A 23,956-nucleotide genomic window follows, 5' to 3' on the forward strand; every position below is an offset into this window, starting at 1 on the left:
ATACCAAAATTAACTTTTCAATTCGCCCAAAAGTATGCAGCGAGAGTTTCAATTGTGACAGAGAGTTTCACAGTGACGTCCACAAATAGAGTGCATGCCAGCATCAAGTGTACGGCGCTTGTTAGACATCGACTTTTAATAGATCCACCTTAAGATTTGGTCAAATTTGTAAAAACAACATTTTACTCACATTTGAAAAACTTAGTTACACTTGAGTATACATCAAAATTGTGTGTACTAGAAAATTAAATTCGTTTTGTTTTTATTTTTTGTTTATCAAAAATCAAATTCTTGGCCTCAGTTTAACTAATTAAAAATGTCGAATATAATACGCAAAATTCTAAAACAGACCAAAGATTTGACCAACTGGTAAGGCCACTTCAGGCATCATTAATTAACAAATACATTAGAAACCTCTTTTAAGGAAATTTTTGATCAAAAACAACTTCAATTTGGCCAATGTAATGGGAAACAGTGTGGATCTAAAGCTGGAGGAGCTGCGCTTGGTAAGACAATGCATATATTATATAGACTATATATATAGACTCATGCGAACATACAAATTTTCAGGAGCGCAACGAGCTGGAGGCACGCTCCAAGGTGCTAATGCAGCGACAGCGTTGCGTAGAGTCAATGTTAACAGATCTGACGAGGAGCATTAAGCAAATGGAATTCGACATCGATGTGATGCAAATGCAGAAGCCGGCAGAAATCGCGCCCCAGGAGCAGGCGAGCACAGAACCAGCTCAGCCAGTGAAACGTGAACAAAAAATATAGAGAACCCCAGAATGCGAGCGAGCGAGAGAGAGAGAGTGCCCCAAGCAGAGCTCACCATAGATCGAGGTAGCGAGAGAGAGAGAGAGGGAGAGGGAGAGGAAGAGCAAGCTAAATAAGGCGGTGATTTCTGTGAGCTTATCAGTGACAGACGCAAGTTTCTTTGTATGCAAAACAAAAACCCCGCTCGGTGCTTCACCACAGCCGCAACAAGCACACTGCGAACTGTCTATATAAATTAGTCGTCCAGTGAGTCGTGCTAATTAGTCGAAGAAAGGTTTTCCCATAGAACAACATGAAATTCAACGCACTCTGCTTTCTGCTGTTGGCGCTGATTGCAGCGTTTGGCATGCTGCCCGGCGCCCAGGCCGAACCTTCGCGGGACAGTGGTGGCAACAGCTGGAGGGGCGGCTCACAGTCGCGGCCACAGCAGCGTCCTTTCTATTATGATGCGCCCATACGCCGGCCTGGTCAGCCCAGGACCATGTACGCCTAGTTGAGAGAGTTGATCACACAGCTGTTTTACCTAAACGATCAAAAAAATTAAGTGAAATAAATTACCATAGTTTAATATAGCTGATGTGTTTTTCTCTGGAGGGAAAGAGCTGCTATTGAAGGGTATATAGCTCACATTTATGCTCATATTCGATTTCTGTTTAATGGTTTTCACGAAGTGATCTCTAACATGTTTGGTTTATAGCCTTTTTTATGAACTATTTAGCCTGCCCTTAGCCTTCACAATTTTTATTCTTGTCAGACCCTTTTTATTCTATACTCACTTAATTCTCAATTTTCATCTAAATTTATTATTTTTCCAAATTTTAAGTGAAACAAACATTAAAATGGCTCAAAATTTGCTAACCGTCTCTGCCTTCCTTGCCAAAAATCTTCGATTGTTGCAGCCCCAACAAGTGTACTGTCAACAGGTGATTAAGTAAGTGTGCATGCCACCGAGTTAAGTTCGATCTGCTCTGCTCAGCTCAGCTTTATAACGCACTTTAGGTACACGGAGCGGATCCGGGAGACGGGCAAGGTTAAGGAAAGTGTGAACTTCTTAAAAATGGTTCGATTGTATGTGGTTTCTGTTTCAATAGATAATAAACATGTGCCCTATTATAGCAACGGGAACAACTGAAGGAACTGCGTACTAAAATACTTAAGGAGAGAGACGTTATAAAAGATAGAATTGAACAGTTGGATAAGCAAATTGATAGCATCAAAAAGAAAAACGATGAACGCGAAAAGAAGACGACCAGCTGAATAGCTGATTTGTCAAATCGTAGGAGCAATTGCTTCCATATTTTCTAATGTCAGTCTCATTCAGTCAAAATTCTTATCATATTTTTAAGTCTGGCTGTGCCTGCTCAAAATTTTAGTTTTTCTTTTTTTTTTTTTTACTTTTTCAGATGCTAATTATGGAAGGCTTCTTCGGGCCAACAAAGAGAGCTGCACTGAATTTATTGAGACCCTTTAGATCAGCTTATCCACAGAGCCTTAAGTAAGTTTCCCGATATCTGTGGCAAAACATAATTATCTATCAGCATATATTATCCAGGCATTACAGCAATAAAACGTATAAATCGATGGGCAGAGGTGATAATTATTCGAACTCCTTGAAAATAGTTTGTATTCTATAAATGTAGCTTCTTTTTTTTGTAATTAATTTTTTCTCTATCCAAAGCTACATTCGCAAGTGAGTTTAATAAGAAATAGAAAATTATATGAACGCAAAATGCTTGACTATAAAATAACATTATTGGAAGATGAAATTAGATACGTCCTAGCAAAGTTGAACAGTGCCAAATTTAATGAAAAATAGTCTGCACGAAGAAGCCAACCATATGGAAGATAAATTCAATTCAAAAATAATGACTCCCTACATCGTTTCTTAAATTAAAAAACCGTTGTAATTTTTATCTTAATATATGGTGCACAACTCTAATAATATTTTTAACTGGGTTTTTCTTGTGTTCGGCTTCCGTCATCGGAATGCGTTGCTTAAATCAATGAGAATCGCATAGAAAGGCGACATTTGGTATAAAAGGCTGTGCTTTTGCTCATGTTAAGTGCATTCACATTGCTTCTAGCTTATTCAATTTTAGTTCAGTGTGTCATATTAAGACTGGCTGGCTTCATATATCAACTATATCAGCTTCCTAGCCAAAAACATAAGTATGTGAGCATTTTATCAAAAATGTCTGCTGTCACGTAGTCATTGAAAATATATTCAGTTGCCCTAAGGTTTTTAAACAATATGTTTATATATTAGAAAAAATTAAATTTCAAAATTTTTGTTTCTATTCAAACCTAAATTTTTTTTGGCTTTAGCGATATTAAATATGGCAACTGTTCTGCACAACAAATATAGAAATGTTTTCAATCTATTGAAAACCCATAGTGTGTGGTCCTTAAAATACCTAAAGTAAGTCTTTCTTCACTTTAATTAATTGGCTAATTACTATTACTAAGCTAATTCCAAACGATGTACTTAGGCATTATACTGAGAAACTTCACGAGAGGGGCAAGGCCATGGAAAACGTTTACTTCCTGAAAATAGTTAGTACTTTAAATGAATCCATTTTCTTTTTAATTTGTTTCTTCTCCATTTAGCAATATGAACAGCTGCGTACGTTAAGACGGGCAAAGCTAGCTAAACGAAGGCAACTTGATAGGAATATCGTGGAGCTAAATGATAGGCTAGAGGAAATTGAGAACGCGCTAAGAGAACGTCGAGTAAAACTTGCTTAGTCATGTTATTTTACTATAGGATCTAGGTAGATACAAAAAAAAATGGTTTTAAATTCTTTTATTTATCAAATTTTGAGATTGATTTTCTTTGCCAGAGGAATGCCTGACAATATCCACACCAAAAACCTTGACAGAGGCGGACCAAATGTGAATTTTTCCACCGAGAAATGTTCGCAACTACGATCCCTTATATTTTTAGATAGAGTCAAACCACAAAGACTCGCTCATGAATCTGTTGCAAATATAAAAGCAACAGATTCATGAACGAGTTTGTCCATGTTGGGTTCTATTTCGAAACGCCATTTAAACCTGAGTAGGTGCTTTTGGAAAATATAACAAAAAAAATTCTTCAATCAAAATCTGTATTTCGAAATATCGTTCATGGGAAACTACAGTTTAAGGGCCGCTGTAAAAATGTTTTGGTACATAAATAGCTTCTCTATAAAAACCATAATCCCAGCTATGGTAGGTCCATTTAGAACCAGGCATTACGGCAATAAAATTCGTGAAAGGGGCAGAGCAAGTGAAAACGTTCATTTTCGGAAAATAGTGAGTACTTTGAATGACAATCGTTTTAATCGTTTGATATTAATTTCTTCAATTTCTTGTTAAAGCAATACGAACAGTTTCAACGTATTATCGAAAATCAAAGGCAAATCAGGAATGAAATAAAGAAATTGGGTAAGGAGCTGGAGGATCTGAAGCGAAATATGGAGAAAGGCGACGAAAATTCAACCCACAAGGATTGATAAGCATACGTACCTTAGTAGGCGCTGTTTAAAACAATTCTGAATAATAATTTCCATCAAAATTAAACTTTGTAAACTCTTTTCAAAATTAAAACCTCATTTCATACCTTTATATTTTTATTTAAATTTTTAGTAATTTTTTTTTTTTTTTTTTTTTTTTTGTAAAAGCAAAATGCTGTCGGTTTATAAGGTGCTCAAGAAGTCCATATTTGATGATTTACCACACGGATTTTTGAATATCATGTCTCGATCTTATACTAAGGAGATCTACGAAAGAGCCAGGGCCGTAGAGAATGTGCACTTTTTGAAAATTGTTCGTATTGGAAATATATTTAAGAACTGCCAAAAAGCAACACAATTTAATATTTACTTTAGCAAAGGGAGCAGCTGCAAAGGCTGCGCAACAAAATGATCAAGGAGCTGAAAAAAACGGAATATGAAGGGGATGTGGACGCCAATCTGGAGGTGAAAGAATCACGAGCTGCGAGAACACAGCAAGCAGATAATTGAAATTGTGTTCCTAAAAAAAATGTATACGGCAAAATTATGGCCAGAACAGCATTTACAAAACAGTAGGCAAACGTAAATCTGTTCCAAATACAGGCTATTTTGAACAAAACAAAAATCAAAATTCCAAATTCAATATTCTACAATGTGGAGCTGCTTCAGGCCCAGATGTGTGATGGAATGTGTCATTAGATGGAGTCTCTCGTTCCCTCAACAGCTGCGCTTGTTATCAGACAACGAAAAAGCTAAAATTCTCGAGGCGAAGGTAAATTTCTATTCACTTAAATATACCTTAGAATAGTGTTATTTATGCTGTTATTGCTCAGAACATGGCCATGTGGAGGAAACAGATTAGCGAGTTGGTTCGGGTAAGTTTTTTCAGTTCACAGTTCAAAGTTCACAGTTCGGTCAACTTTCACCGAATGCAATCATTCTTAGAAGCGTGAAATGCTTGCACTTATAAGCGATTACATTCAGCTACAGGAACGTTATGTGGAGTCCAGACTGCGAAGCAATAAAAGGTTGCTAAATTATGCAAAAAGAATTTGGAGCATGCGCAGAAAAGAGTCGTCTTGAGATATATAGATAGATGAATAATTGCCTTAGAAATTTTGATCTTAAAGTGCTGGTCCTATGATTATAATATCTCTTCATTTTATTTAAAATAGTTTGTATTTCTCATTTACAAATGCTTTACAAGAAGCGTTACATAACAGGCGCCAATAAAATGAAAATGAAATTCTGCTTCAACGTAAAAGCTTTTGTATATAATCTATGTTATATGTTTGTCTATATAAATACATAAATATATATGTATATTTATATATATATATATATATGTAGATAGGTCGCTTAACAACATTTGAAACAATAAATGTGTGGATATACTTGCAAATTAATATGGCATTTAAAAACGAAAAACATGTCCACATACGAACTATACAAAATAAATAGAAATCTGCATTAAGAATTTCGATCATATAGATAATATATGCGCGTAATATGCAAGGTGAAATAACTTAGTTCTAAAATAAGATAAAAAAAGGTTTGTTGTGCATTTCGTTAGTCGAACTCAAGTCAAAAATATATACATATATATATATATATATATATATATATATATATATATATTTTGTAAGTACATGTTTAAAATACATTTGTGGTAAGTAGAGTTTGTGTGTGTGCGTTTCGGTGTTTGTGTGTGCGTGTGTGTGTAGGTTTGAGCAACTTGGAGAGCTGTTACGGGTACTACAACTAGAACTAGAACTAAGTAGAACTAAAAACTTGAATGCGTTCGGGCGTATTCACAAATCACTTGACTTGGTCAAGTGCAGAGCCACAAAACACGCGCCTTAACTCACCTGCCTCTGCCCAGGATTCTGTTGTGTCCCTGTGTATTTGTGTTTGTGTGTTGTATACTGTGAGGTAGGCTGTATGCATGGGCTGCTGTTGTATTGAGGGCGAGAGTCCTTTAACTATATAAAATAATATGGCATACTTTTGTGCGCCGCTGCAGCTGCAAGCGCAATGAGCTGCCGTCTATCTTTGTGTGTGTGTGTGTGTGTGTTTGTGCTTCTAGCTTTTAAATACTGGTCAAAACAATGCCAGGAATGTTGTGAATCGCAGCTCAATGCATGTGTTGTGTTTCCGTGTGTGTTTTCCATGTGCGCGTGTGTGTGTGTGTGTGTGTGCCGGTCTGTCTCTGGTTACAAAATTTGTTGCTTATTCTAAAATTTAACTTTAGCTACGCCCTACGTGCTAAAGTGTGCTACGTGCTACAAAGTTACAGCTATACAACTATAACAACGATGAAAACGATGATAATCAAGCAGTTAACAGTGTTCGATGCGTTGCTCTAACTGGGCAACCGCTTGCTGGCCAGCTCCTGCAGTTTTTGCAGCGCCAGCGTCTTGTTAATCTCAACCAGATCGCGACTGTGCTTGGCCGCCTGCAATTGTACCTCCAGTATTTTCATGCGCATCATATGCTCCTTGCTCTGCATCTCCATGAACAGGCGCAGCTCAAAGGAGTTGCCAGTGCTGCTGGCGGCGCCGGCGGCAGCGCTGCTGTTGCTACTGCCGCCAACGACGATAACACCGCCGCCGTTGCTGCTGCTGCTGCGCTCCAATGCTTGACTGTCTGCGGATTGTGGCACAGCTGTGGTTAATGGCAGTGGCAGTGGCAGCGGTAGGGTTGTTTGTTGCTCCTCGCTGGCCAGACTGCTGCTGCTTGTGCGCTGGCGTTTGGCCATGGGCTTCAGCAGCTCATCATCGTCCTCATTGTTGTTGTTGTTATTGTTATTGTTGTTGCTGTGTTGATGCTGTTGTTGTTGCAGTGCCACAGCCTGCGCCTGATGCTGCTGTATGGCAGCAGCCGCTGCGGCAGCTGCGCTCGGGAATTGGCCACTGCGCAGCGCGTTGAGCGCCTCCAGCGTAGCGGATATGTTGTTCATGTTGAAGCTGGGCTGAAAGCCGGACATGTCGCCACCAGTGGGCGGCAAAAAGGCGCTGCTCGTGTCCAGCGTTGCGGCCGCCGGACTCTCTGGCTCGTGCAGGCCATTGCGACTGTGATTTGGCGAGACGCTCAGACGCTCGCCATTGGCATGAATATCGCTGCTGTGATTGTTGTAGGTCTCATTGAAGGTTTCATTGGTCTCCTCCTCCTTGATGTCCACATCGCACAGCTCCTGTGGCGGTGTGCGGCTGCTGCAATTGGGCAAGCAAAAAGAAATGTTAGTTGTGCTTTCCTTGTTTCACTTGTTGCTGTGGCACTTACTCATCCATATCGTGTTCATCGGCATTGAATTTGTAGTCATCGCGATATTCAAAGTCCTCCTCTAGGGCCAGTGGTATTTTGGAGTAGTCAATGCCATCGAGTGCCTCCGATTTGCATGCCTTTTTCGCCTCCTGCATAAAGTCCCAGACCTCAAAGGTAAACGGTGAGGGCTTCTTGCGATCGGCCACCTCAGCACCGAATCTGGCCAGGCGATTGTTGTAGTCGAGTATCTCGTTACGCGTGCAGGCTAATAAGAAACGAGAATACGAATTAGTTTGGAATATCAGCTAGAAGTTTATTATGCTCACCCTTCATGCGACGCCATTGCTCCTTGAGGCGATTGCAGGTGCGATCGGTGCCAAATTGATTGGAGAACTTCTGATGTATAATCTTCCAGGCCTTGTTCTTGACGGCGGTTAGGCCAGCGTCTAGTCGCTTATTCTCAATGATGCGCATATCCTTGCGGCACAGATCCAGCAAGTATTTCTTCTCCTGGTGATTCCAGTTCTGTGTACGCTCGCGTTTCTTATACATGTTCATCGATGGGCTGTTCATGTATTGCGTCATTTCTGTGCAAAAAGAATAGAATTCCAATCTGTTAAACAACAATTGTGTTTAAGTAGTTTAATGTAGTTTACCTGTCTTTAGATCGACACCCTCCAACAAATTGTGGTTGGTGCTCTGCCAGTTGGCGGCTATCTTCATAAAAGCCTCCAGATCGTTGGCCGTATACTGTTTGTTCACCTGAAATAATTAGAAATTTAGCGTTCAATTAAATGCGCATTTTAATAATACCCAATCCCGATCCCGAAAACCTCAAATCTTAACATGGTACCAGCAAAAAATCTGAACCCAAATATCGAGCTACTTGGGCATGCAAAACTTGTGCCGCTTGAGACCTGTTGAAATGCTTTAAGACGCACTTGAAGATACATTGAACCTGAGTTTCTGGACTTAAATTCCAATTGCCACAAAACAAAAGAAAAAAAAATAAATAAGGATTCGAGCTGGTTTTTGTTTTGTGCATGATTTCTGACAAGCGTCCGACATTGTCTGATATTCTGATATGCTCTGGCAATATGTGATGCCACAATTTAATTGATTTTCAATTAGCCAACAGACAGCGCTTGCCATAAAGGGGGCAGGGCAAATGCAAGGGGCAAGGGGCACGCGTATATGCTTCACACGAAATATAAATGTTTTGCGAGCCATTTTGAAATGGGCCAAGAAATTAGGAATAACAATGACTGTAAAATGCATTTATATGTATAAAGGAGAATCAAATAAATTTTATCAAAACTCACACACACACACACACACACACAACAATAACACTCTCTGGGCTAACAAACAGCTGCCGACATTTTGTGCGATGCTTTTTTTGTGTGTGTATTTTTCAGGGGCGATCGAACGTCGCACTGACAGCCAATTATATTAAGATCGAACACACTTGCACACACACACACACACACATATACACACAATTGCACAAAAATTCTTCATAATCGGGCACATATATAGCCAATATGCCCATCCATATATACTTAATTATATATGTTTGTGTGTGTGTGTGTGTCGTCTCTGCCGTTCTACCCAAAAACTTATGCGCTATGCACCTTGGTTAAAACTTCAAGAAAACAAATGGAAAACAAAATTTAAAATATCCGCGATAAAACCAGGTTATGTACTATGCTTAACACTAAGTTCGCGTATTTCTAGTTAACATTTCAAATTGAAGCAATTGTAATAGGAATATTTAACAAAAATCATATATATATATATATTTTTTGTAGTTTACTAATTTAATAAACGTGGACCTTATGTCGTAATCTTTGTTCGAAGCAGCTCTTGCAATATTTATAGACTGCTTTGTCTTTTCACTTATGTTTTTTTATCATTTGCTCTATTTATTTGCTTTTGTGATAATATATATATCTAATGAAAATTTAAATATTAACAAAAATAATTGTATTTTAGAGTTTGCGTTCTCCAGTTTTCATTGTCATGGAACCACTGTGCTCGCCGCGGCGCTGGCACAAAAATCGTCAATCTTTAAGTACGTTTTATTGTGCTTTATTTAATTTCATTTCATTTCGATTTTTCAGCTCTCTGCCCCCTTATCCAATAGCCCTGCCCCGCTGCCCGCTGCCCGCTGCCCGCTCGCCTACACCCCTAGCCCCCGCTACACCCGCTACAAACTTCACTTCACTTAACGCTGCGCCATGTGTTCAATATTTTTATGCCGTATCTGATTTACAATTTGCATTTGTGAGTACTCATGTATATACATATATATATATATTAATATATGTTTGAATGGATGTGTATGGGTATTTAATGGGTATAGACGCGCGCACATATATTACACATATACATGCACATGCACATGTGTGTGTATGTGTGTATTGTGGAAGGAACTTAGTCATTGAACGACGTCAAATTGTGTTTATGATTACGTTTATTACTTATTTATTTGCACATATATTTAATAACAATTGATAATTACTCAATTTGAGCTAGGAAGCTGCCCGTCGATTCGACACCCATTTAAATGCATGCCGAGTGCTATCAAAAGGGGCGTGGCATAGCAACAGCGTAAATGATGTCTAGAAACTGGACTAGACCAGGAAATAAAGTGAAAGGCCTTTACTCGAAAGCTATGTCAAAGAAGTGGCTATATCTCCAGATAGTTCAGATTTCGGCAGCCAGCGCTAAGATCTCTTCAATAACAAACTGAAACGCGTTAACAATAACAATTATAATAATGAAAAATCTTTAAAATAATCACTCCAATCAATTGTGACCATTAAGCATTGAAATTAAACAACTAAAAACTGGTTTATATGCGAGTAGTTGGTTTTTTTTTTCGTATTTCTCGTTTTGTTAATATTAAAACCAAAAAATTATAATTATTGCTATTGCTTTACATTGTGTGGAACCTACACGCAGCGACAATATGTGTTAACCTTGTGCCTTTAAATAAAGCACGGCATTGTGATGGGGGCCCCCAGCTACAGAAACCAAAAAAAATATATATATATATATCAGACAGTAACTGTGGAAGGTATTTCTAGCTGACTGCCGCCCCGCCTCCCCCTCTACGAGAGTGTGTGTAACGACAAATTAACAAAGTTATTATTGCATGTGCTCTTCTTCGACTTAGTACAGTGAACTATATTTGTCAAAGACAAGTTAAAGCAACGTTACAGTTCACACTCGCTAACTGTTTTGGCTGAAGTGCGAATGGTACGCATTTTAATGGGGTTCCATATAAGTACAGCTACGAGTACCGAGCCGAAAGACCAGCAGTGCCTGGAGGGCACGCACACACATACATATCTTTTATATTTATTTAGGCATTATAAGTACGTAACTGGGAATCGTTAAACTTTGTAGCACTCGACATGATTTTACAGATTTCATTTTAATATGTATACCACGTATTTTAAGATGCATAAGCAAGTGGGGTTTGATCAACAGCCATGAACATTGCTGAGCTCTGAAGATGTCTTTAATCTCGAGATCTTAAAGATCGTAAATCGATAAATTTAGTATGCAGCTTCTCATATGACACTTGTATGTTATTCAGAAAGGTTTAACCAGAAGCAAACACTTCTCTTAGAATACAGAATCTGTCAGATCGAGTATTATTAAATTCAGTTTTTTATAGAGCATCTCCGGGTCGAGTCAACTCTCGCTTTGTTCTTTTACGTTTCGTGCCTTGCGGCACACAAATTTATGTATTATTATAATTACACAGAGTCGAAATACTAAAATAAAAACTGAAATGTCATCGAATGTTCAAGTGGGCAAACCCATGAAAACTCGAGCTACCACAGAGCCGGAGAACCGAAGTGCCCAAATCCCAGGTCCCAAATCCCAAGACCCAATCCCTAGCCCAATCACGTTGGTTCCGCCGTGCGCTCTGGTTGAATTCAAGTGGCATCGAGCATTGATTTGTATAGTGTTTATTGTTCTAACGTCGCAGTATTCCCTATTTCAATACGTAGCCCGTTCTTGTGGCTTAAGTGGAGCTTGTTTTGCCCTCTGCCCAACCCCTTTGCACACCCTTTCGGCTCTTCGGTTGAGTACTCAACTACACACACACACACACACACAGCCACTTTTAGTTTAACATATGCATTTTTATACATATATATGTATATATTTTACTTGAACAATTTTTGTTATAATTTGGACGCAGCTGACGGAAATTGACTCATGGCTGGCGAATTATGCTCCAGGTGTGCATGACACTGGCGCTGCCAACAACAAATTTATTAGAAATTGCTATAACAGCAACAACAGCAACCATAACAACAACAACAACAACAACGCACACATGCACAAACGACTTATGCAAACAAATAAACTAATTTCATGACGCACACGCGCGCGCCTGCGCAGTTGCTTCAACTGCCGCCGCCGACGTCGACGTCGACGTCGCTGTCGCTGTCGCTGTCGACGTCGCCGTCGTGTTGTGCTACTTACAATTGTAACTAGCTAAAGAAAAAAACCGAACTAAGATTTTTTCGTTTTTTTTTTCCAAACGTGCCTTTGTTTACTTCCCAGCTGAAGCCTGGCCTACACCCAAAAAAAAAAAATAAATATATATATATATGCTGGAAAAAGCGTCGCGCGCGAGTTCAGTGACATTTTTTACTACTCTTTGAGCTACCCTTACATAGGGTATCATGAGTTTATCAGCCAAAAACAGCTGTATCAGCTGGCTGGCTATAAACAGCAGTAAAATGCCAAAAATAGCTAAATTAGCTTACAATTTTAGCAGTTTCCGACTGACAAACGCGGCTCTGTCATTTTGTTAAGTCTAAGCTCTGACAGGATTTGTGTTATATATTATATATATAATAATATAATAGTCATAAACAATAATTAAAATAATATTAATAATAATAATGATGATAAAAATGATAATAATAATAATAATAATAATAATAATAATAATAATATTAATAATAATAATAATAATAATAATCATAATAATAATAATAATAATAATAATGATAATAATGATAATAATAATAATAATAACATTGATAATAAAAATAGTAAAACTAATAATAATATTAAAATTAGTAATCAGAATAATAACAATAAATGACAATAAAAGTCAATACAAGTAATAAAAGATTTCTTCTAAATTAATCGTTTAGCTGTCTCCAATCGGAGTTAAGAGTGTTTAAATTTCGCCTACATAAAACCACCGAATTCTTTGTTGTTCGTTTTGTAGTTGTTGTTTTTGTTTTTCGTTTTTTTTTTTTCTTTTTGTGTATAGTCTGTGACAATTGTTGAGGCATCGACTGTAAGTCGCATTGCGCATGCGTAGGTAAAACTTACTAAATTATTGGGTTGTGTTTCATTAGTCAGCCCACAAGGCGGCGCATGGATGGGGGGAATAAGCTTTCGGGCGCAGCTGGCTGGCTGCCTGGCTGACTGACTGGCTCAAAGTTGAGTGTTGGGGACCCAACTGTGCGCATACTTTTCAAACAAACTGTAGCCGTTGTTGTATGTTGTGTCTTTTTGGTGTCTCTGTGACAGCTGCAGAGATATCGGCAAGCCAAATGGATTACCTATGCCACTAGGCGACTATTTCTATTGCTATCGCCATCTCAATCGGCCTGGAAACAAATGGAGCAGAGCTCGCATTTGAATAGTCATTATGTGGTTAAGACGCGTACTCGCATTCGTTGTATTCATACACTCATATCTCCAAAACTCATTGTACTTTATGCGTACTGTCTGTGACTTTCTTTGGCCGTGCACACACACACACTCACACACACTCACACACCCTAAAAATGGCTGGCTGACAAGTTCATTACACTGAACACTCCACACACATGCACACAGCATAATTCAATGGGCTGCCCCCTCGCCTTATATGGCCAATGCCGATTGTTAAGTGTATTGTTACGAGCATATAAATTAGAAGGCGGGCGCAGACCTTGCCCCAATGGGCGTGTTATAGCGAATGTTGTAGACAAAATTAAGTGGCAAGACATCTGCAATTGATTTGTCTTTAGATTTTCACATTCGAATGCACCATAAAACCAATCGACTGAAACCTAGCTGCTTATAAGCTAACAACCCGAACCGCTAGAACTGCTTGCGAATTATAGCTGAACTCTACTTTTCATTATTGGCCTTTTAAGTGTTTTCTTTATATTTTTTATAAAGAACTTTAGCTTCAGCAACACCCACACAACATAACTCATTTAAGTTGCCTGCACTCTGCTTCCCCTCGGCCACCTTGCGGCAAGTCGAAAGCAGTTGCCACCAATTGCTGACTGGCATTTGAACATTTTTCGTAGCTGCCACTTTTGAATTTCTATACAAAAGTTTCTTTAATTGTTTATAACTTGAGCGAGTGTATGTATGTGTGTGTGTGTTAAGTTGAGATATTTTTTGATGTGGGTTAACATTTCTTTAAGCATTTCACTTGGTAGTCTCAAATTCGTTGTTGTTATAAAATCTTACTCGACAATTCTAAGCACTGAGAACGCAACAACAACAACAACAACCATTTTTGTTAGTCATTTTTTTTACCCAAAAAATTTCATTTGAATATTGAAACTTATTGTTGTTGCTTTTTACTGGAATATATGTGTGTGTATCTAATTTCTTTTTATACTGCCTTCAAGCAGGGTCTTGTTGTTTTTGTTGTTGTTGTAGCATTTTATAATCGCATCAAGTCATGATTACGCTATGACTTTATACTTTAGACTTCTGCTCCATAAGTTTGGTGTGTGTGCGTGTGTGTGTGCGTGTGTGTGTAGCACTTGAAGGCGTTCAAATAATTTCTGGTTCCATTTAACTTGGACTTAACGTAACGAAAACTGAAACGCTTCAAGTAGACGACGATGCCGAAACTACTTACAAATCAAAAGAAAGAAAGCCTCATATTCGATTCCCTCCAAACGGCGGCTGACAAGTTCCCCTTCCACTTTGCCCCCCCGCACAAGCCCAATCCCTCTTAAAGATTTCAGCCATGTGGTTACAGAGTTGAGTTATTTTTGAAGTTTTGTTGGTTTTTTTTTTTTTTTTTTTGGCATTAATTGTTCCGAATCTAAGATTGATCGAAGGAGTTCAGTGAACTATTTGAGAATCATGTAAATGATTATTACTTGAACGCGATACGCGGCCTTTTAGAATGCAGTCAGTCATTAAACAAGCAGCCAACCAGCTACTCAATACTCGATACTCATTTGAATTGGCCAGCCAATGCTATATAGATATATATATATATATATATATATATATATGTATACAGTCGTCGGGTGTGACCACGCCCAGTGGCTGCCATGTCATGTCTCGCAATGCGCAATAATAATTACAAATGATCAGATGTCAATTTCTTAACCAAGCGGCAGCAACAGTTCTCTGTATCTCAAGCCGCTGGCGTTGGTTTTTTAAACAAATGAAATTTATTGTTAACGGTTAGTGACCCGAATTACACGTATCGCTTATTTATATCTATACATTACCACACACACACACACACACACACACGCATAGACAGGGACAGAGCAGATCAAACTCTACACCCAAACGCCAGGCCGATCGACTCTGGGCACTCTGTAAAAGTCTGTGTATCTGTGTGTGTGTGTGTGTGTGTGTGTGTGTGTGTGTGTGTGTGTGTGTGTGGCATGTATCTTTAAGTAGCATAAAAGTCAATTCAAGTCGAGTCTGTATAACTGACTGACTGTCTCGACTTTCTGCTGCTTAGCTTTAAGCGTTTTAATTGCGCCAAACGCCGCCTACAAAGCGAAGACGTTGCTCAGCTCAGCTCAGATAATGTATCTTTGTATCTGATCTTAATGTGCACACACAGCACACTCTTTTCTTCCAAGCATGTGTGTTTGTCTGTGTGTCTGTGTGCAAGTAGGTCTCTAAAGATCGAACTGCTTCAATTAGTAAGCAGCCATAATCATCAAGACAAACTTTGACGCTGCTTTTTTTCGAACTCTTTTACGCAGACTCAAGTAAAACGAGTTCAAATTTTATTAATATATTTTTTTTAGAATTGTTTCTTACATTGAGTAAAGTCTATTAAGGAAAATTTATTTGCAAGATTTTTCCTATCAAATTCTCCAATATTTGAGCATTGAAATTCTATTGCTAATCGACGAAAATTTAGTTTAGGTTGGTCGACTTGCAAATTTCTAAATTGTTATTATAAGTTGCTTCTATCTCAAAGATAAATATGGACTATCTGAAACTAGTTAATTATCTTACAGTTTGCTCAGTTTGACTTGCCGCTAGACTCTTTTACTCCTGTTTGCATAATTTCTTAACTAATGCAATGGATTAATTGAAATGCAAGTTGCCTGCGTTTTGTTGAGACTCAGTTTAATGGAAAAGTGGCCACGCACAGTTGCTGAGCACACACACACACACACACACACACGCACACAGAGTCATCAATATTGTATCTTTGTATCTTGTATCTTTTTTGCCTTTGCCACTGTTGTTGTCGCCTCACGTTCTTTGGGCCCGTGACGACCATCAATTGTTGTTCTTATTGTTGTCGTTGTTCTTTATAACTTTGCACGTACGCATTTCGGCTTTTCCTTTACAATTCAAGCTAATCCCGAATAAAAAAAGATTGTTTTTTAAATCTGGCATTTTGGTTCTTTTCTTTTTGGCTGGATTCTAATGGCCATTTCGCATGCGGCGTCACATTGTGGCAAATGCGCAGCATCTGCTGCGACTTGTTGCAGTTGCCGTTGCAAAATTGCGCGTGTATCTTACAGATACTTTTTGTATCTATCAGCATGTTTCGGTTTTAAATGCCTTTCTTATTTGCCTTTTTGGCATATTGCAATCGCAATTTAATTGTTGTTTTAGGCGTGTTTTTTTATGGCTTATCAGGCGGCGGCTAAAAGCCAAAGGCAAATTAATTTAAATGCGCGCCCTCAAATGGCATAAAATACAAATTGTTTAATTAGCAACAAGAACAAGAACAACAACAACAATACGAAAGTACAGCAAAACAAATGTGTTAACTAATTCTAGGCAATTCCCCCAACTGATAAAATGACACAGAAGAAAAGCTAAAAAGTAAACGCGCCCCTTTGGCAACGTGACGCCTGCCTTTGTTGAATGTTTATCAGGGTCTTTGTCTCTCTCTACTCTATTCTATGCCGGGTATACTTCGGTAATTATTTTCTGCTTGGCTGACATTATATTAACGCCTTTAATAAGCCATATAGAGAGTGGAGACAACGATTGTCGCCTGGTTACAGTTAATTGTAATTTCATTTATAATTCCCAAAGAGTTTTAGCTTAAAGAAATATACATATATGCCGCGACCTTGTGCTAGTTGCTTCTGTTTATTAAAGGGTAACCGACTTTCAGCTTGATGTAAAAAGTTTCTTTATGCGGGCGCTTTTAAATTGCATTTAAATATAAACAAGGTTTAAATTTTAATTAGTTAGAAAAACGTATAAACGTAAACTTCTTCCTGGTATCAGCGACTTGTTAAATAAATTTGCACAACAATTCGAATACAATCAACAAGGGAAGTGCGTGTGTGTGAGTGTGTGTGAGTGCGTGTGTGACTAGGTGTAGGCATATCTGTGTACCTCCTACATTATACAATAATTGTGCCGCTTATCGAACTAAATAAATATTAAATTGTAATTAAAGTCATGCGAGTGATTTTCGGTTTTCCATTTTACTGTCAACAAATAAAGCACCCAAGAAGTCGGGGGACCGGGGACGGGTACATAATTGTATTTATTTATGGATAGGTTGTGGCCCAAGTCGTAATTTGTAATTGACAAATAAGTCGAAAAGTCTTTGGCCAGGTATTAGGTCAACGGAAATTTAATTGCTAATTGCATCGTTTATGAAGGCGCGGAGCTTAGGGCTTTACTGTGTTCATATTCTTTGCTATTCCTTTTCGTTTAAACTCGACTAAACTAAGTACCAGGTGATAGATAGCCTCAATTAAGTTGTCATTAGACAATCAACGCGTTCTGTTGGCCCGATTTTTGACTTATTTCCAGCCCGATACGCGGCATTGGCGCGCTCCGTTGGTCTGGAAATCGAAATTCACAAATATTTGAAGGCAAAAAGCAAATAATAACAACAGGAGAAAAAAAAAAGAAAAACCGAAACACCTCAAACAACATGCAACAAATTGCGCGAGTTATTTTTTTTTTTTTCGGGGACACACAGCTTGCAGCATTTTTGTGGCGCACACCTGGAGAGGTGCCCACCAGAGAGTATCTAGAATCTAGCCGCAGCCAGCCGCCTGGCAACACAATGCCACAAGGGGCAACAAATCGCAGACAGATACCAAAAGTCGAGCTGACAACTGGGCAACTGCCAAACAGCAGCTGATGCCAAACGCCAACGCCAACGTCAACTGCGTCTGCGTCGGCGTTGGCGTCAGCGACGGCGTCGACGTCGCTGTCTGCGTCAGCGTCAGCATCAGCATTTGCGCTTGCGTCGGCGTCTTACGCCTTGCGCCTTGTGTTTTTATTTCTTTCAATGTGCCGCTAGTTTTGTTGCCTGCTCCGTTTTGGCTTTGCTTTGCCTTCTGCTCCTTTAGTTTTTATACCCGCACCGACTTAGCTGGAAGCGGGTATACTAGACAGCGCAAAATCTGTTTGAAGATATCTTTATAGACATTTGATCACACGATCTAATATATTGCCAAATATGAATAAGATTTTACTTTAAATAGAAAATTTTACTATCGATATGTGCACTGAATCTCTTCTATTTTATTGAGCTATATATTTTAATTGTTTAACTACTTTTTATAGTGTTTGCTAAAACAGTTTGAATAAGTCGAAAGCATTGAAATGATCATTAAAAATTGAGTTAAGCTGAATTACAGCTCATAATCAGATTTCTTTATAAGCTAGCTTTAGCTTTAACACTAGAGTTCGGGTATTTCTTAGTCGAATGACCCTCTCCCAGTTCAAATTGAGATAAGATGAAATACAATTAATAGAAAGATTTCTTATGTAAGCCAGCCTTAGTTCACAAGGGTATTTCTTAGTCGAATATTGAATTTGATGTTGAAATTTATTTGGTGTTTGACCATGCTCCCGATTCAAATTTAAATAGGAAATGTAGTTAATTAACAGATTTCCTTTATGGATTAAGTAGATTCTCACTCTCTCAAAGTTAAAATCGTGATTAGATGAAATAAGGTATTTAGACAGATTGCCTTTATCAGCTGGTTTTAACTTTAAAACAGAATCTTGGGTATTTCTTAGTCGTATACCGTATCGAATATTAGAATTAATTTTGTGTTTGACAGTGTTCAGTTTTTAGCCCTCTCCCAGTTATTATGCGCAAGTGTGACGCATGAATCATAGCAATTTATTTTGCTAGTTGTTGCTGTTGTTGTTATTTCTGTGCCATTTGCTCTGAAAGTCATGCGCTTTAAATTTTAATAAATTAATATTTTTGTTGTTGTTGCAATTGTTGTTGCTTTTAGTCGATTCGGCTGCTTGCACCGGGTGGGTGACTGATCAGTGGCAAAAATTTTCAATGCTTGAGTTCTGAAAAATGCAATTCACAGCTGATGCGAGTTCAAAGCTCAATTGGAGAATTTAGTACAAGTTCTTAAAAACCCAAAAAAACAAACAAAATAAAGCAAAAACGCATTTAAATGATGAATAGTTTTGTCGAATCGAAAACCCAAATCAACTGTCAAATAGCCAATAAGTGAAGGAATTGAGTTAGATATAGGTATGTGCATATGTGTATGTATAGTAGACAGTATCGATTGTAGATTGGGTGTGTTTTTTTTTTTTTATTTTTATTAAATCAATGCCAAATGATGTGAGAGCTGGGCCAGAACTGAATTCAGCTTAAAAAATGCTGACGACATTTTTAATCCTAAAATTGAGACTAAAAGCCAGAAAAGGCAAGGAAATATGAAGAGAAACAACAAGAAACGAAGAAAATAAAAATAAAAATAAAAAATAAATAAATAAAATGAAGCGCAGATTTATGTGCACTTCTCAAGGTGGGGGAGTTATTATGACCAGATCTGACGAAATGCCTGGCCTGAGAAGAGTTCGTGCGATCGCAATGTCAAGACATATTATAAATTCCCCAACACTTAAATCAAGAAAAGAAGAATAGTAGTAGAAGAAGAGAAACTGTAACTGAGGGAGGCGACAAGGTATTCACTTATGCATACAATCAAGATTAGGTTTTAATAATTCAAAGTGAGTCGCACGCGGGATTAGCTGAAAAACGCGTCTAATGTACAGACAGAGGAGACACATCAAGTATAAAAACTGAAATCATGTTACTTTTTGACAAATTCAAAAGAAATTAAACGAGCCAAGAGAGCATGGGTGTGCGTGCGTGCGTGTGTGTGTGTGTGTGTGTGTGCGGGTGTGCGGGTGTCTGTGTGTGTGTGCGATACGAAAGGAAGTGGCAATGCGCACGCGGCTCGTAGCGCTATTAAAATACAGAACACACCCAAAAAATATTTTAACGACGACGACCAAAGAAACAGAAAAAGAAAGAGAGACAAAAACAACAAAAAACAAATGAGAGCAAAAGAGACGAGACGCTGAGACGGGTAGACGATATCCAAAGTTTTTTAGCTAGTTGCGACTCGATGTGACTCTCCGATGGATGGCTGGCTGGCTGATGATGATGATAATGACAATGATGATAATGACAATGATGATAATGACGATGATGAGGATGAGGATGACAAAAGGCGAGTCGGCCGGGTGACAGCGCGCGATTTATGCTGAAAATTGTACGCGTTGATGCATAAGTTAGTGCCCAAAAGCGTATTAAACGTATCTAACGGATGCATTCATGAGAACAGATACTTGAAGCACGCTCAATTCTAACTTCAATTATGACATTAGACAAACCGGTTTCAGTGGCATTCAAAATTGAAAACGTATTTTGACTCCATGCTAAACAGTTTACATGCCAAGTTCCAGCATCCCAAGGTGAATCCTTTCGGAGAGAAAACTACTTTTTTTTTATTTTTTTTGGCAATTTTTCAACCACTCTGCGAACCGGTTCAAAGTGCACATTCAAATCCTTCATTTTCCTTCATTGTTTTTCTCATTCTAAGTCACAATTATGAAATTAGTCACATTGCAAAACGTTTGCAACTGAACCGGTTATGAACCGGTTGCGTATCGGGCAGGAATTTTCCACAACTCCCTCTTTATGTGCCAAGCCTTCTAACTAAAAGGGTTCTTTAAAACATTGCGAAACGCCCAGAGCTTGAACCGATTGCGTATCTGGCAAGTATTTAAGGTAATATACTAAGCCACATCTCAAATATTTATCTTATAATTAAAACATTTTATAAAAATTCAAAATGATTTCCTAACAAAAGCTCCTTTTTTTTAGTTTCAAACTTATGAAAAATATATATTCGTATATTTGATATTTAAGTCCGCACAGGACTCGTTTTGAAGGCAACGCCTCTTCTTTATCAGTTCTCGCAGCTGTCATCATTTCAATAACTGGTTGTATTTAGCTGTGTATCGGGTATAAAGTGTTTGTGCGCTATTCAAAGGCGTCGTCAAAAAACAAGACAGCAATGCGCAGTTGTCGAAATTTTATACCCACACACACACACCCATAGAGACACACTCACAATGCAACTATAAAATGTTAATCCTATTTTATTAAGTGCACGCAGACATTTTGACTCGAGGAACAACGACAACTGGCAACCCCCTTCGGTTACTTTAAAGCCTGAGCACAGTTCCATATGGCCAGCTGACTAACTGGATGCCACACTGTGTCGCACACACACACACACACACATATAAAACATTTTGATTCCTATAGCCTGGCATTGAATAAAACGCAAAATATTTTTCCAATTAATTGGCCAGTCAGGGTTAGAAACTTTAAGATCGTCTCATGTATATGTAGATACATCAGCTGGGGCTGGCAACTTGAAATGCGAATTCATAAAAACAAAAACATACTGAAATTGCAAAATCGCTTGAAATTATAGCTCACGATCGCATGAAAATTCAGTTTTTTGAAAGTATAATAGATATATAAATATGGTACGGAAAGTATTTAATAAATCAAAATTAGAATGATCAATTACCCAAAGTTGAATAGTTGGGCGAAGAAATTGAAATAGATATAGAATGCTATAGAAGGTATTGAATATATTGAATATATGAATATATGGAATAGATAGATAATAATAATGTAGATAATATCAAAACTCTAAAGGACTAAATACCTAGGAGAGATGTTTCCATTTTTAGGCTATAAAATCGAACAGTTCAGGAAAGGTTTTAAGAAAGCTCTTAGAAATTATTTATCTATATGTTCCATTATAACACAATATAATACATTCATATAGAAGATATGATATATAGAAAGATAATTGAAAAACCTGACTAATGTTGAAAGTGTGGCTTAGAGGAAATCTAAGTCTAGATTTGTAAGGGATTGAACTTTTATTTATTTCTAAAATGGAATGTTATATATTAAGGAAATGTTAAAAATGAAGTGCTCATAAGACGATCGTAATAGAAATATTAAATATCATACCTAGGGAAAAAAATGGTTGGCCTAAAAAATCGATGTTTGTTTTAGCCCAGTTTTAGTCTAGTTTTAGTCTAGGCATGGATTGTTAGGCCTCAGTTTTTGGACATACGCTCAGCATCGTTCCATAAACCTTGATATATCATATTTTTTCCCCTGCGGTTCTCTGGCGCATTTGATTAATAGTTCTTGTTGAGTGCACATTCTGATTTGTCAAATTTCGTTTGGTTTGCGTCTCAATTCTCGCTGTCTCTGGCTGGCTCTCTTGGTTTAGCTGCGCCTGCCTTTTGGCGTCTTGTTCGCGCCCCAGTGGCAACAACCAGGTGGGGCGTTACCTGGCTACTAGCTACCTGATGCGGGGGCTCTGTGAGTGGCTTTTTTTTTATTTTTATTATAATTTACGATCGAATCGAAATCCGAAATATGCGCACGCATTGCAAACAAACAGATATTAACATGGGAAATATAGACGAGTTATATGTGCAGGAAAAACGAAATATTCATTTTGATTTTGTGTCTAATTGCGATTCGGTTTGTCGTCAATTGCTTTGCATGTGGCACACAAATAAATTAATGGGCCTATGAGGCAGGGTGTGGGGGCAGGGGCAAAGTTATGTTGCACAGCCCGCATATGCAGCCAACTGGCGGCCACATGAAAAGTAAACATTGGGAACCGAAATTTTTTTTTGTAACCCCCCCCCCCCCCTGAAATCCGTAGAAAACATGCGACTAAATGTGGCAACAGGAGCGGGTTAAACGGCGATCAATTGGCCAATTGCCACCGCACAGCAAAGGGGCACGCGGGTACCCGTAGAACCCATTAGATAGGGTATACCATATGTTTAGACATTAATTCATTGCTTAATTGTTGCTTTTATCAAATACAAATTTTCAGCTAGCTAAGGGGTGGAGCTTGTGTGGACAGCGGGGCGGAGTGGGGGGAGAGAGTACGCAAGTTTTAGTTGCGCCTTGAAAGAAATTTTCATTTCATAGTCGCTCATTGAAAATAATTAAAATTAATTAAGCCATTTTATGCCGCTGCCTGTGCTACTGCATTGGCTAACTGCTTGTGCCCCTCCCCACTCTCCGCTCTCTCTCTCTCTCTCACTCTCCGCCCCCCTCCCAGCACGCCTTGTGCAACGTATCTATAAATTTAAATCGCCTTTAATTGAGGCAACTTTTGGGTGACGAACCACTGCGAAGACTCTGTGGAAATTGTCAGGAATTTTATGTATGTATATTTGTGTTTGTTTTTATATACCCTAAACACACTTATAAGGGTATAATGTTTCTGTGCTAATGTATGTAACAGGTAGCAGCAACGAGCTGCATTTATTGTTACTAGAAGAAAGTACAGGGTATTCTCTGATCGGGCTCGACCGACTAGAACACTCCTAGTTGTCTTTTTGTAGTTTTGAGCAATGCTTTAATTAATATTTAATTACTTGAGCGGGGGCTTAGACTGACTGATTTGTTGAAATTTTAGAGCTTTTATCAAACAAAAAAAAAATAAAAAATAAAGAAATATAGATATACAACACGTGCAATGATTGATTGTTAGCTATTTTTATTGTATTTGTGGGCCAGGGTTTAAATGTGAGTACAAACAACAACAACAACAACAACAACAAAAAGAGAACTCAACTCGGCATTTGGTTCTTTGTTCTCTGTCTCAAAGAAAAGAAAATCACATGCATATATACAACAAATAAAGGATGCCAATAGACAGAGAAATAGTGAGTCACACGCTCAGAAGCCTGTCGCACTTGAATGACTGTCTGATTGACTGACTGACGGACTGACTGACTGACGGACTGACTGACTGAGTGACTGATGGACGGACGGACTAACTGAC

The 23,956-nt window shown here is 38.3% G+C and overlaps 4 protein-coding genes across 6 annotated transcripts in view; 2 read left to right on the forward strand and 2 right to left on the reverse strand.

Annotated features, from left to right (window-relative positions):
- Positions 1-211: 211 nt before the first annotated feature.
- LOC6626033 (uncharacterized) lies at positions 212-1,074 on the forward strand. The gene is made up of 3 exons (XM_002050764.4): positions 212-369; positions 425-506; positions 571-1,074. The coding sequence occupies exons 1-3, from the start codon at positions 317-319 to the stop codon at positions 775-777; spliced, it is 342 nt and encodes a 113-aa protein (XP_002050800.1). The 5' UTR covers positions 212-316; the 3' UTR covers positions 778-1,074.
- A 467-nt stretch (positions 1,075-1,541) lies between these two features.
- Positions 1,542-2,721, forward strand: LOC26531674 (uncharacterized). Its single transcript, XM_070209694.1, has 6 exons — positions 1,542-1,708; positions 1,777-1,837; positions 1,894-2,083; positions 2,181-2,272; positions 2,330-2,396; positions 2,456-2,721. The coding sequence occupies exons 1-3, from the start codon at positions 1,617-1,619 to the stop codon at positions 2,032-2,034; spliced, it is 294 nt and encodes a 97-aa protein (XP_070065795.1). The 5' UTR covers positions 1,542-1,616; the 3' UTR covers positions 2,035-2,083; positions 2,181-2,272; positions 2,330-2,396; positions 2,456-2,721.
- Positions 2,722-5,401: 2,680 nt separating this feature from the next.
- The window catches only part of apt (apontic), a 43,338-nt gene continuing 24,783 nt past the window's right edge, over positions 5,402-23,956 (reverse strand). For all 3 annotated transcript variants that reach the window (XM_015174648.3, XM_070209689.1, XM_002050761.4), the window contains exons 2-5: positions 8,192-8,297; positions 7,862-8,122; positions 7,554-7,800; positions 5,402-7,483 (exon numbers count right to left, since the gene is read on the reverse strand). In XM_015174648.3, coding sequence (XP_015030134.1) covers positions 6,634-7,483; positions 7,554-7,800; positions 7,862-8,122; positions 8,192-8,297 — 1,464 coding nt within the window. In that variant the 3' untranslated portion in view covers positions 5,402-6,633. The remainder of the gene's footprint in view (positions 7,484-7,553; positions 7,801-7,861; positions 8,123-8,191; positions 8,298-23,956) is intronic.
- Positions 8,192-23,956, reverse strand: part of Pi3K59F (phosphatidylinositol 3-kinase 59F) — a 44,744-nt gene continuing 28,979 nt past the window's right edge. Inside the window, exon 8 of the mRNA XM_070209684.1 lies at positions 8,192-8,297. The gene's annotated coding sequence lies outside the window, so the exon portion shown is untranslated. The remainder of the gene's footprint in view (positions 8,298-23,956) is intronic.

This window comes from Drosophila virilis, chromosome 5, assembly GCF_030788295.1.
Source record: "Drosophila virilis strain 15010-1051.87 chromosome 5, Dvir_AGI_RSII-ME, whole genome shotgun sequence".
Classification (NCBI taxonomy): Eukaryota; Metazoa; Arthropoda; class Insecta; order Diptera; family Drosophilidae; genus Drosophila; species Drosophila virilis.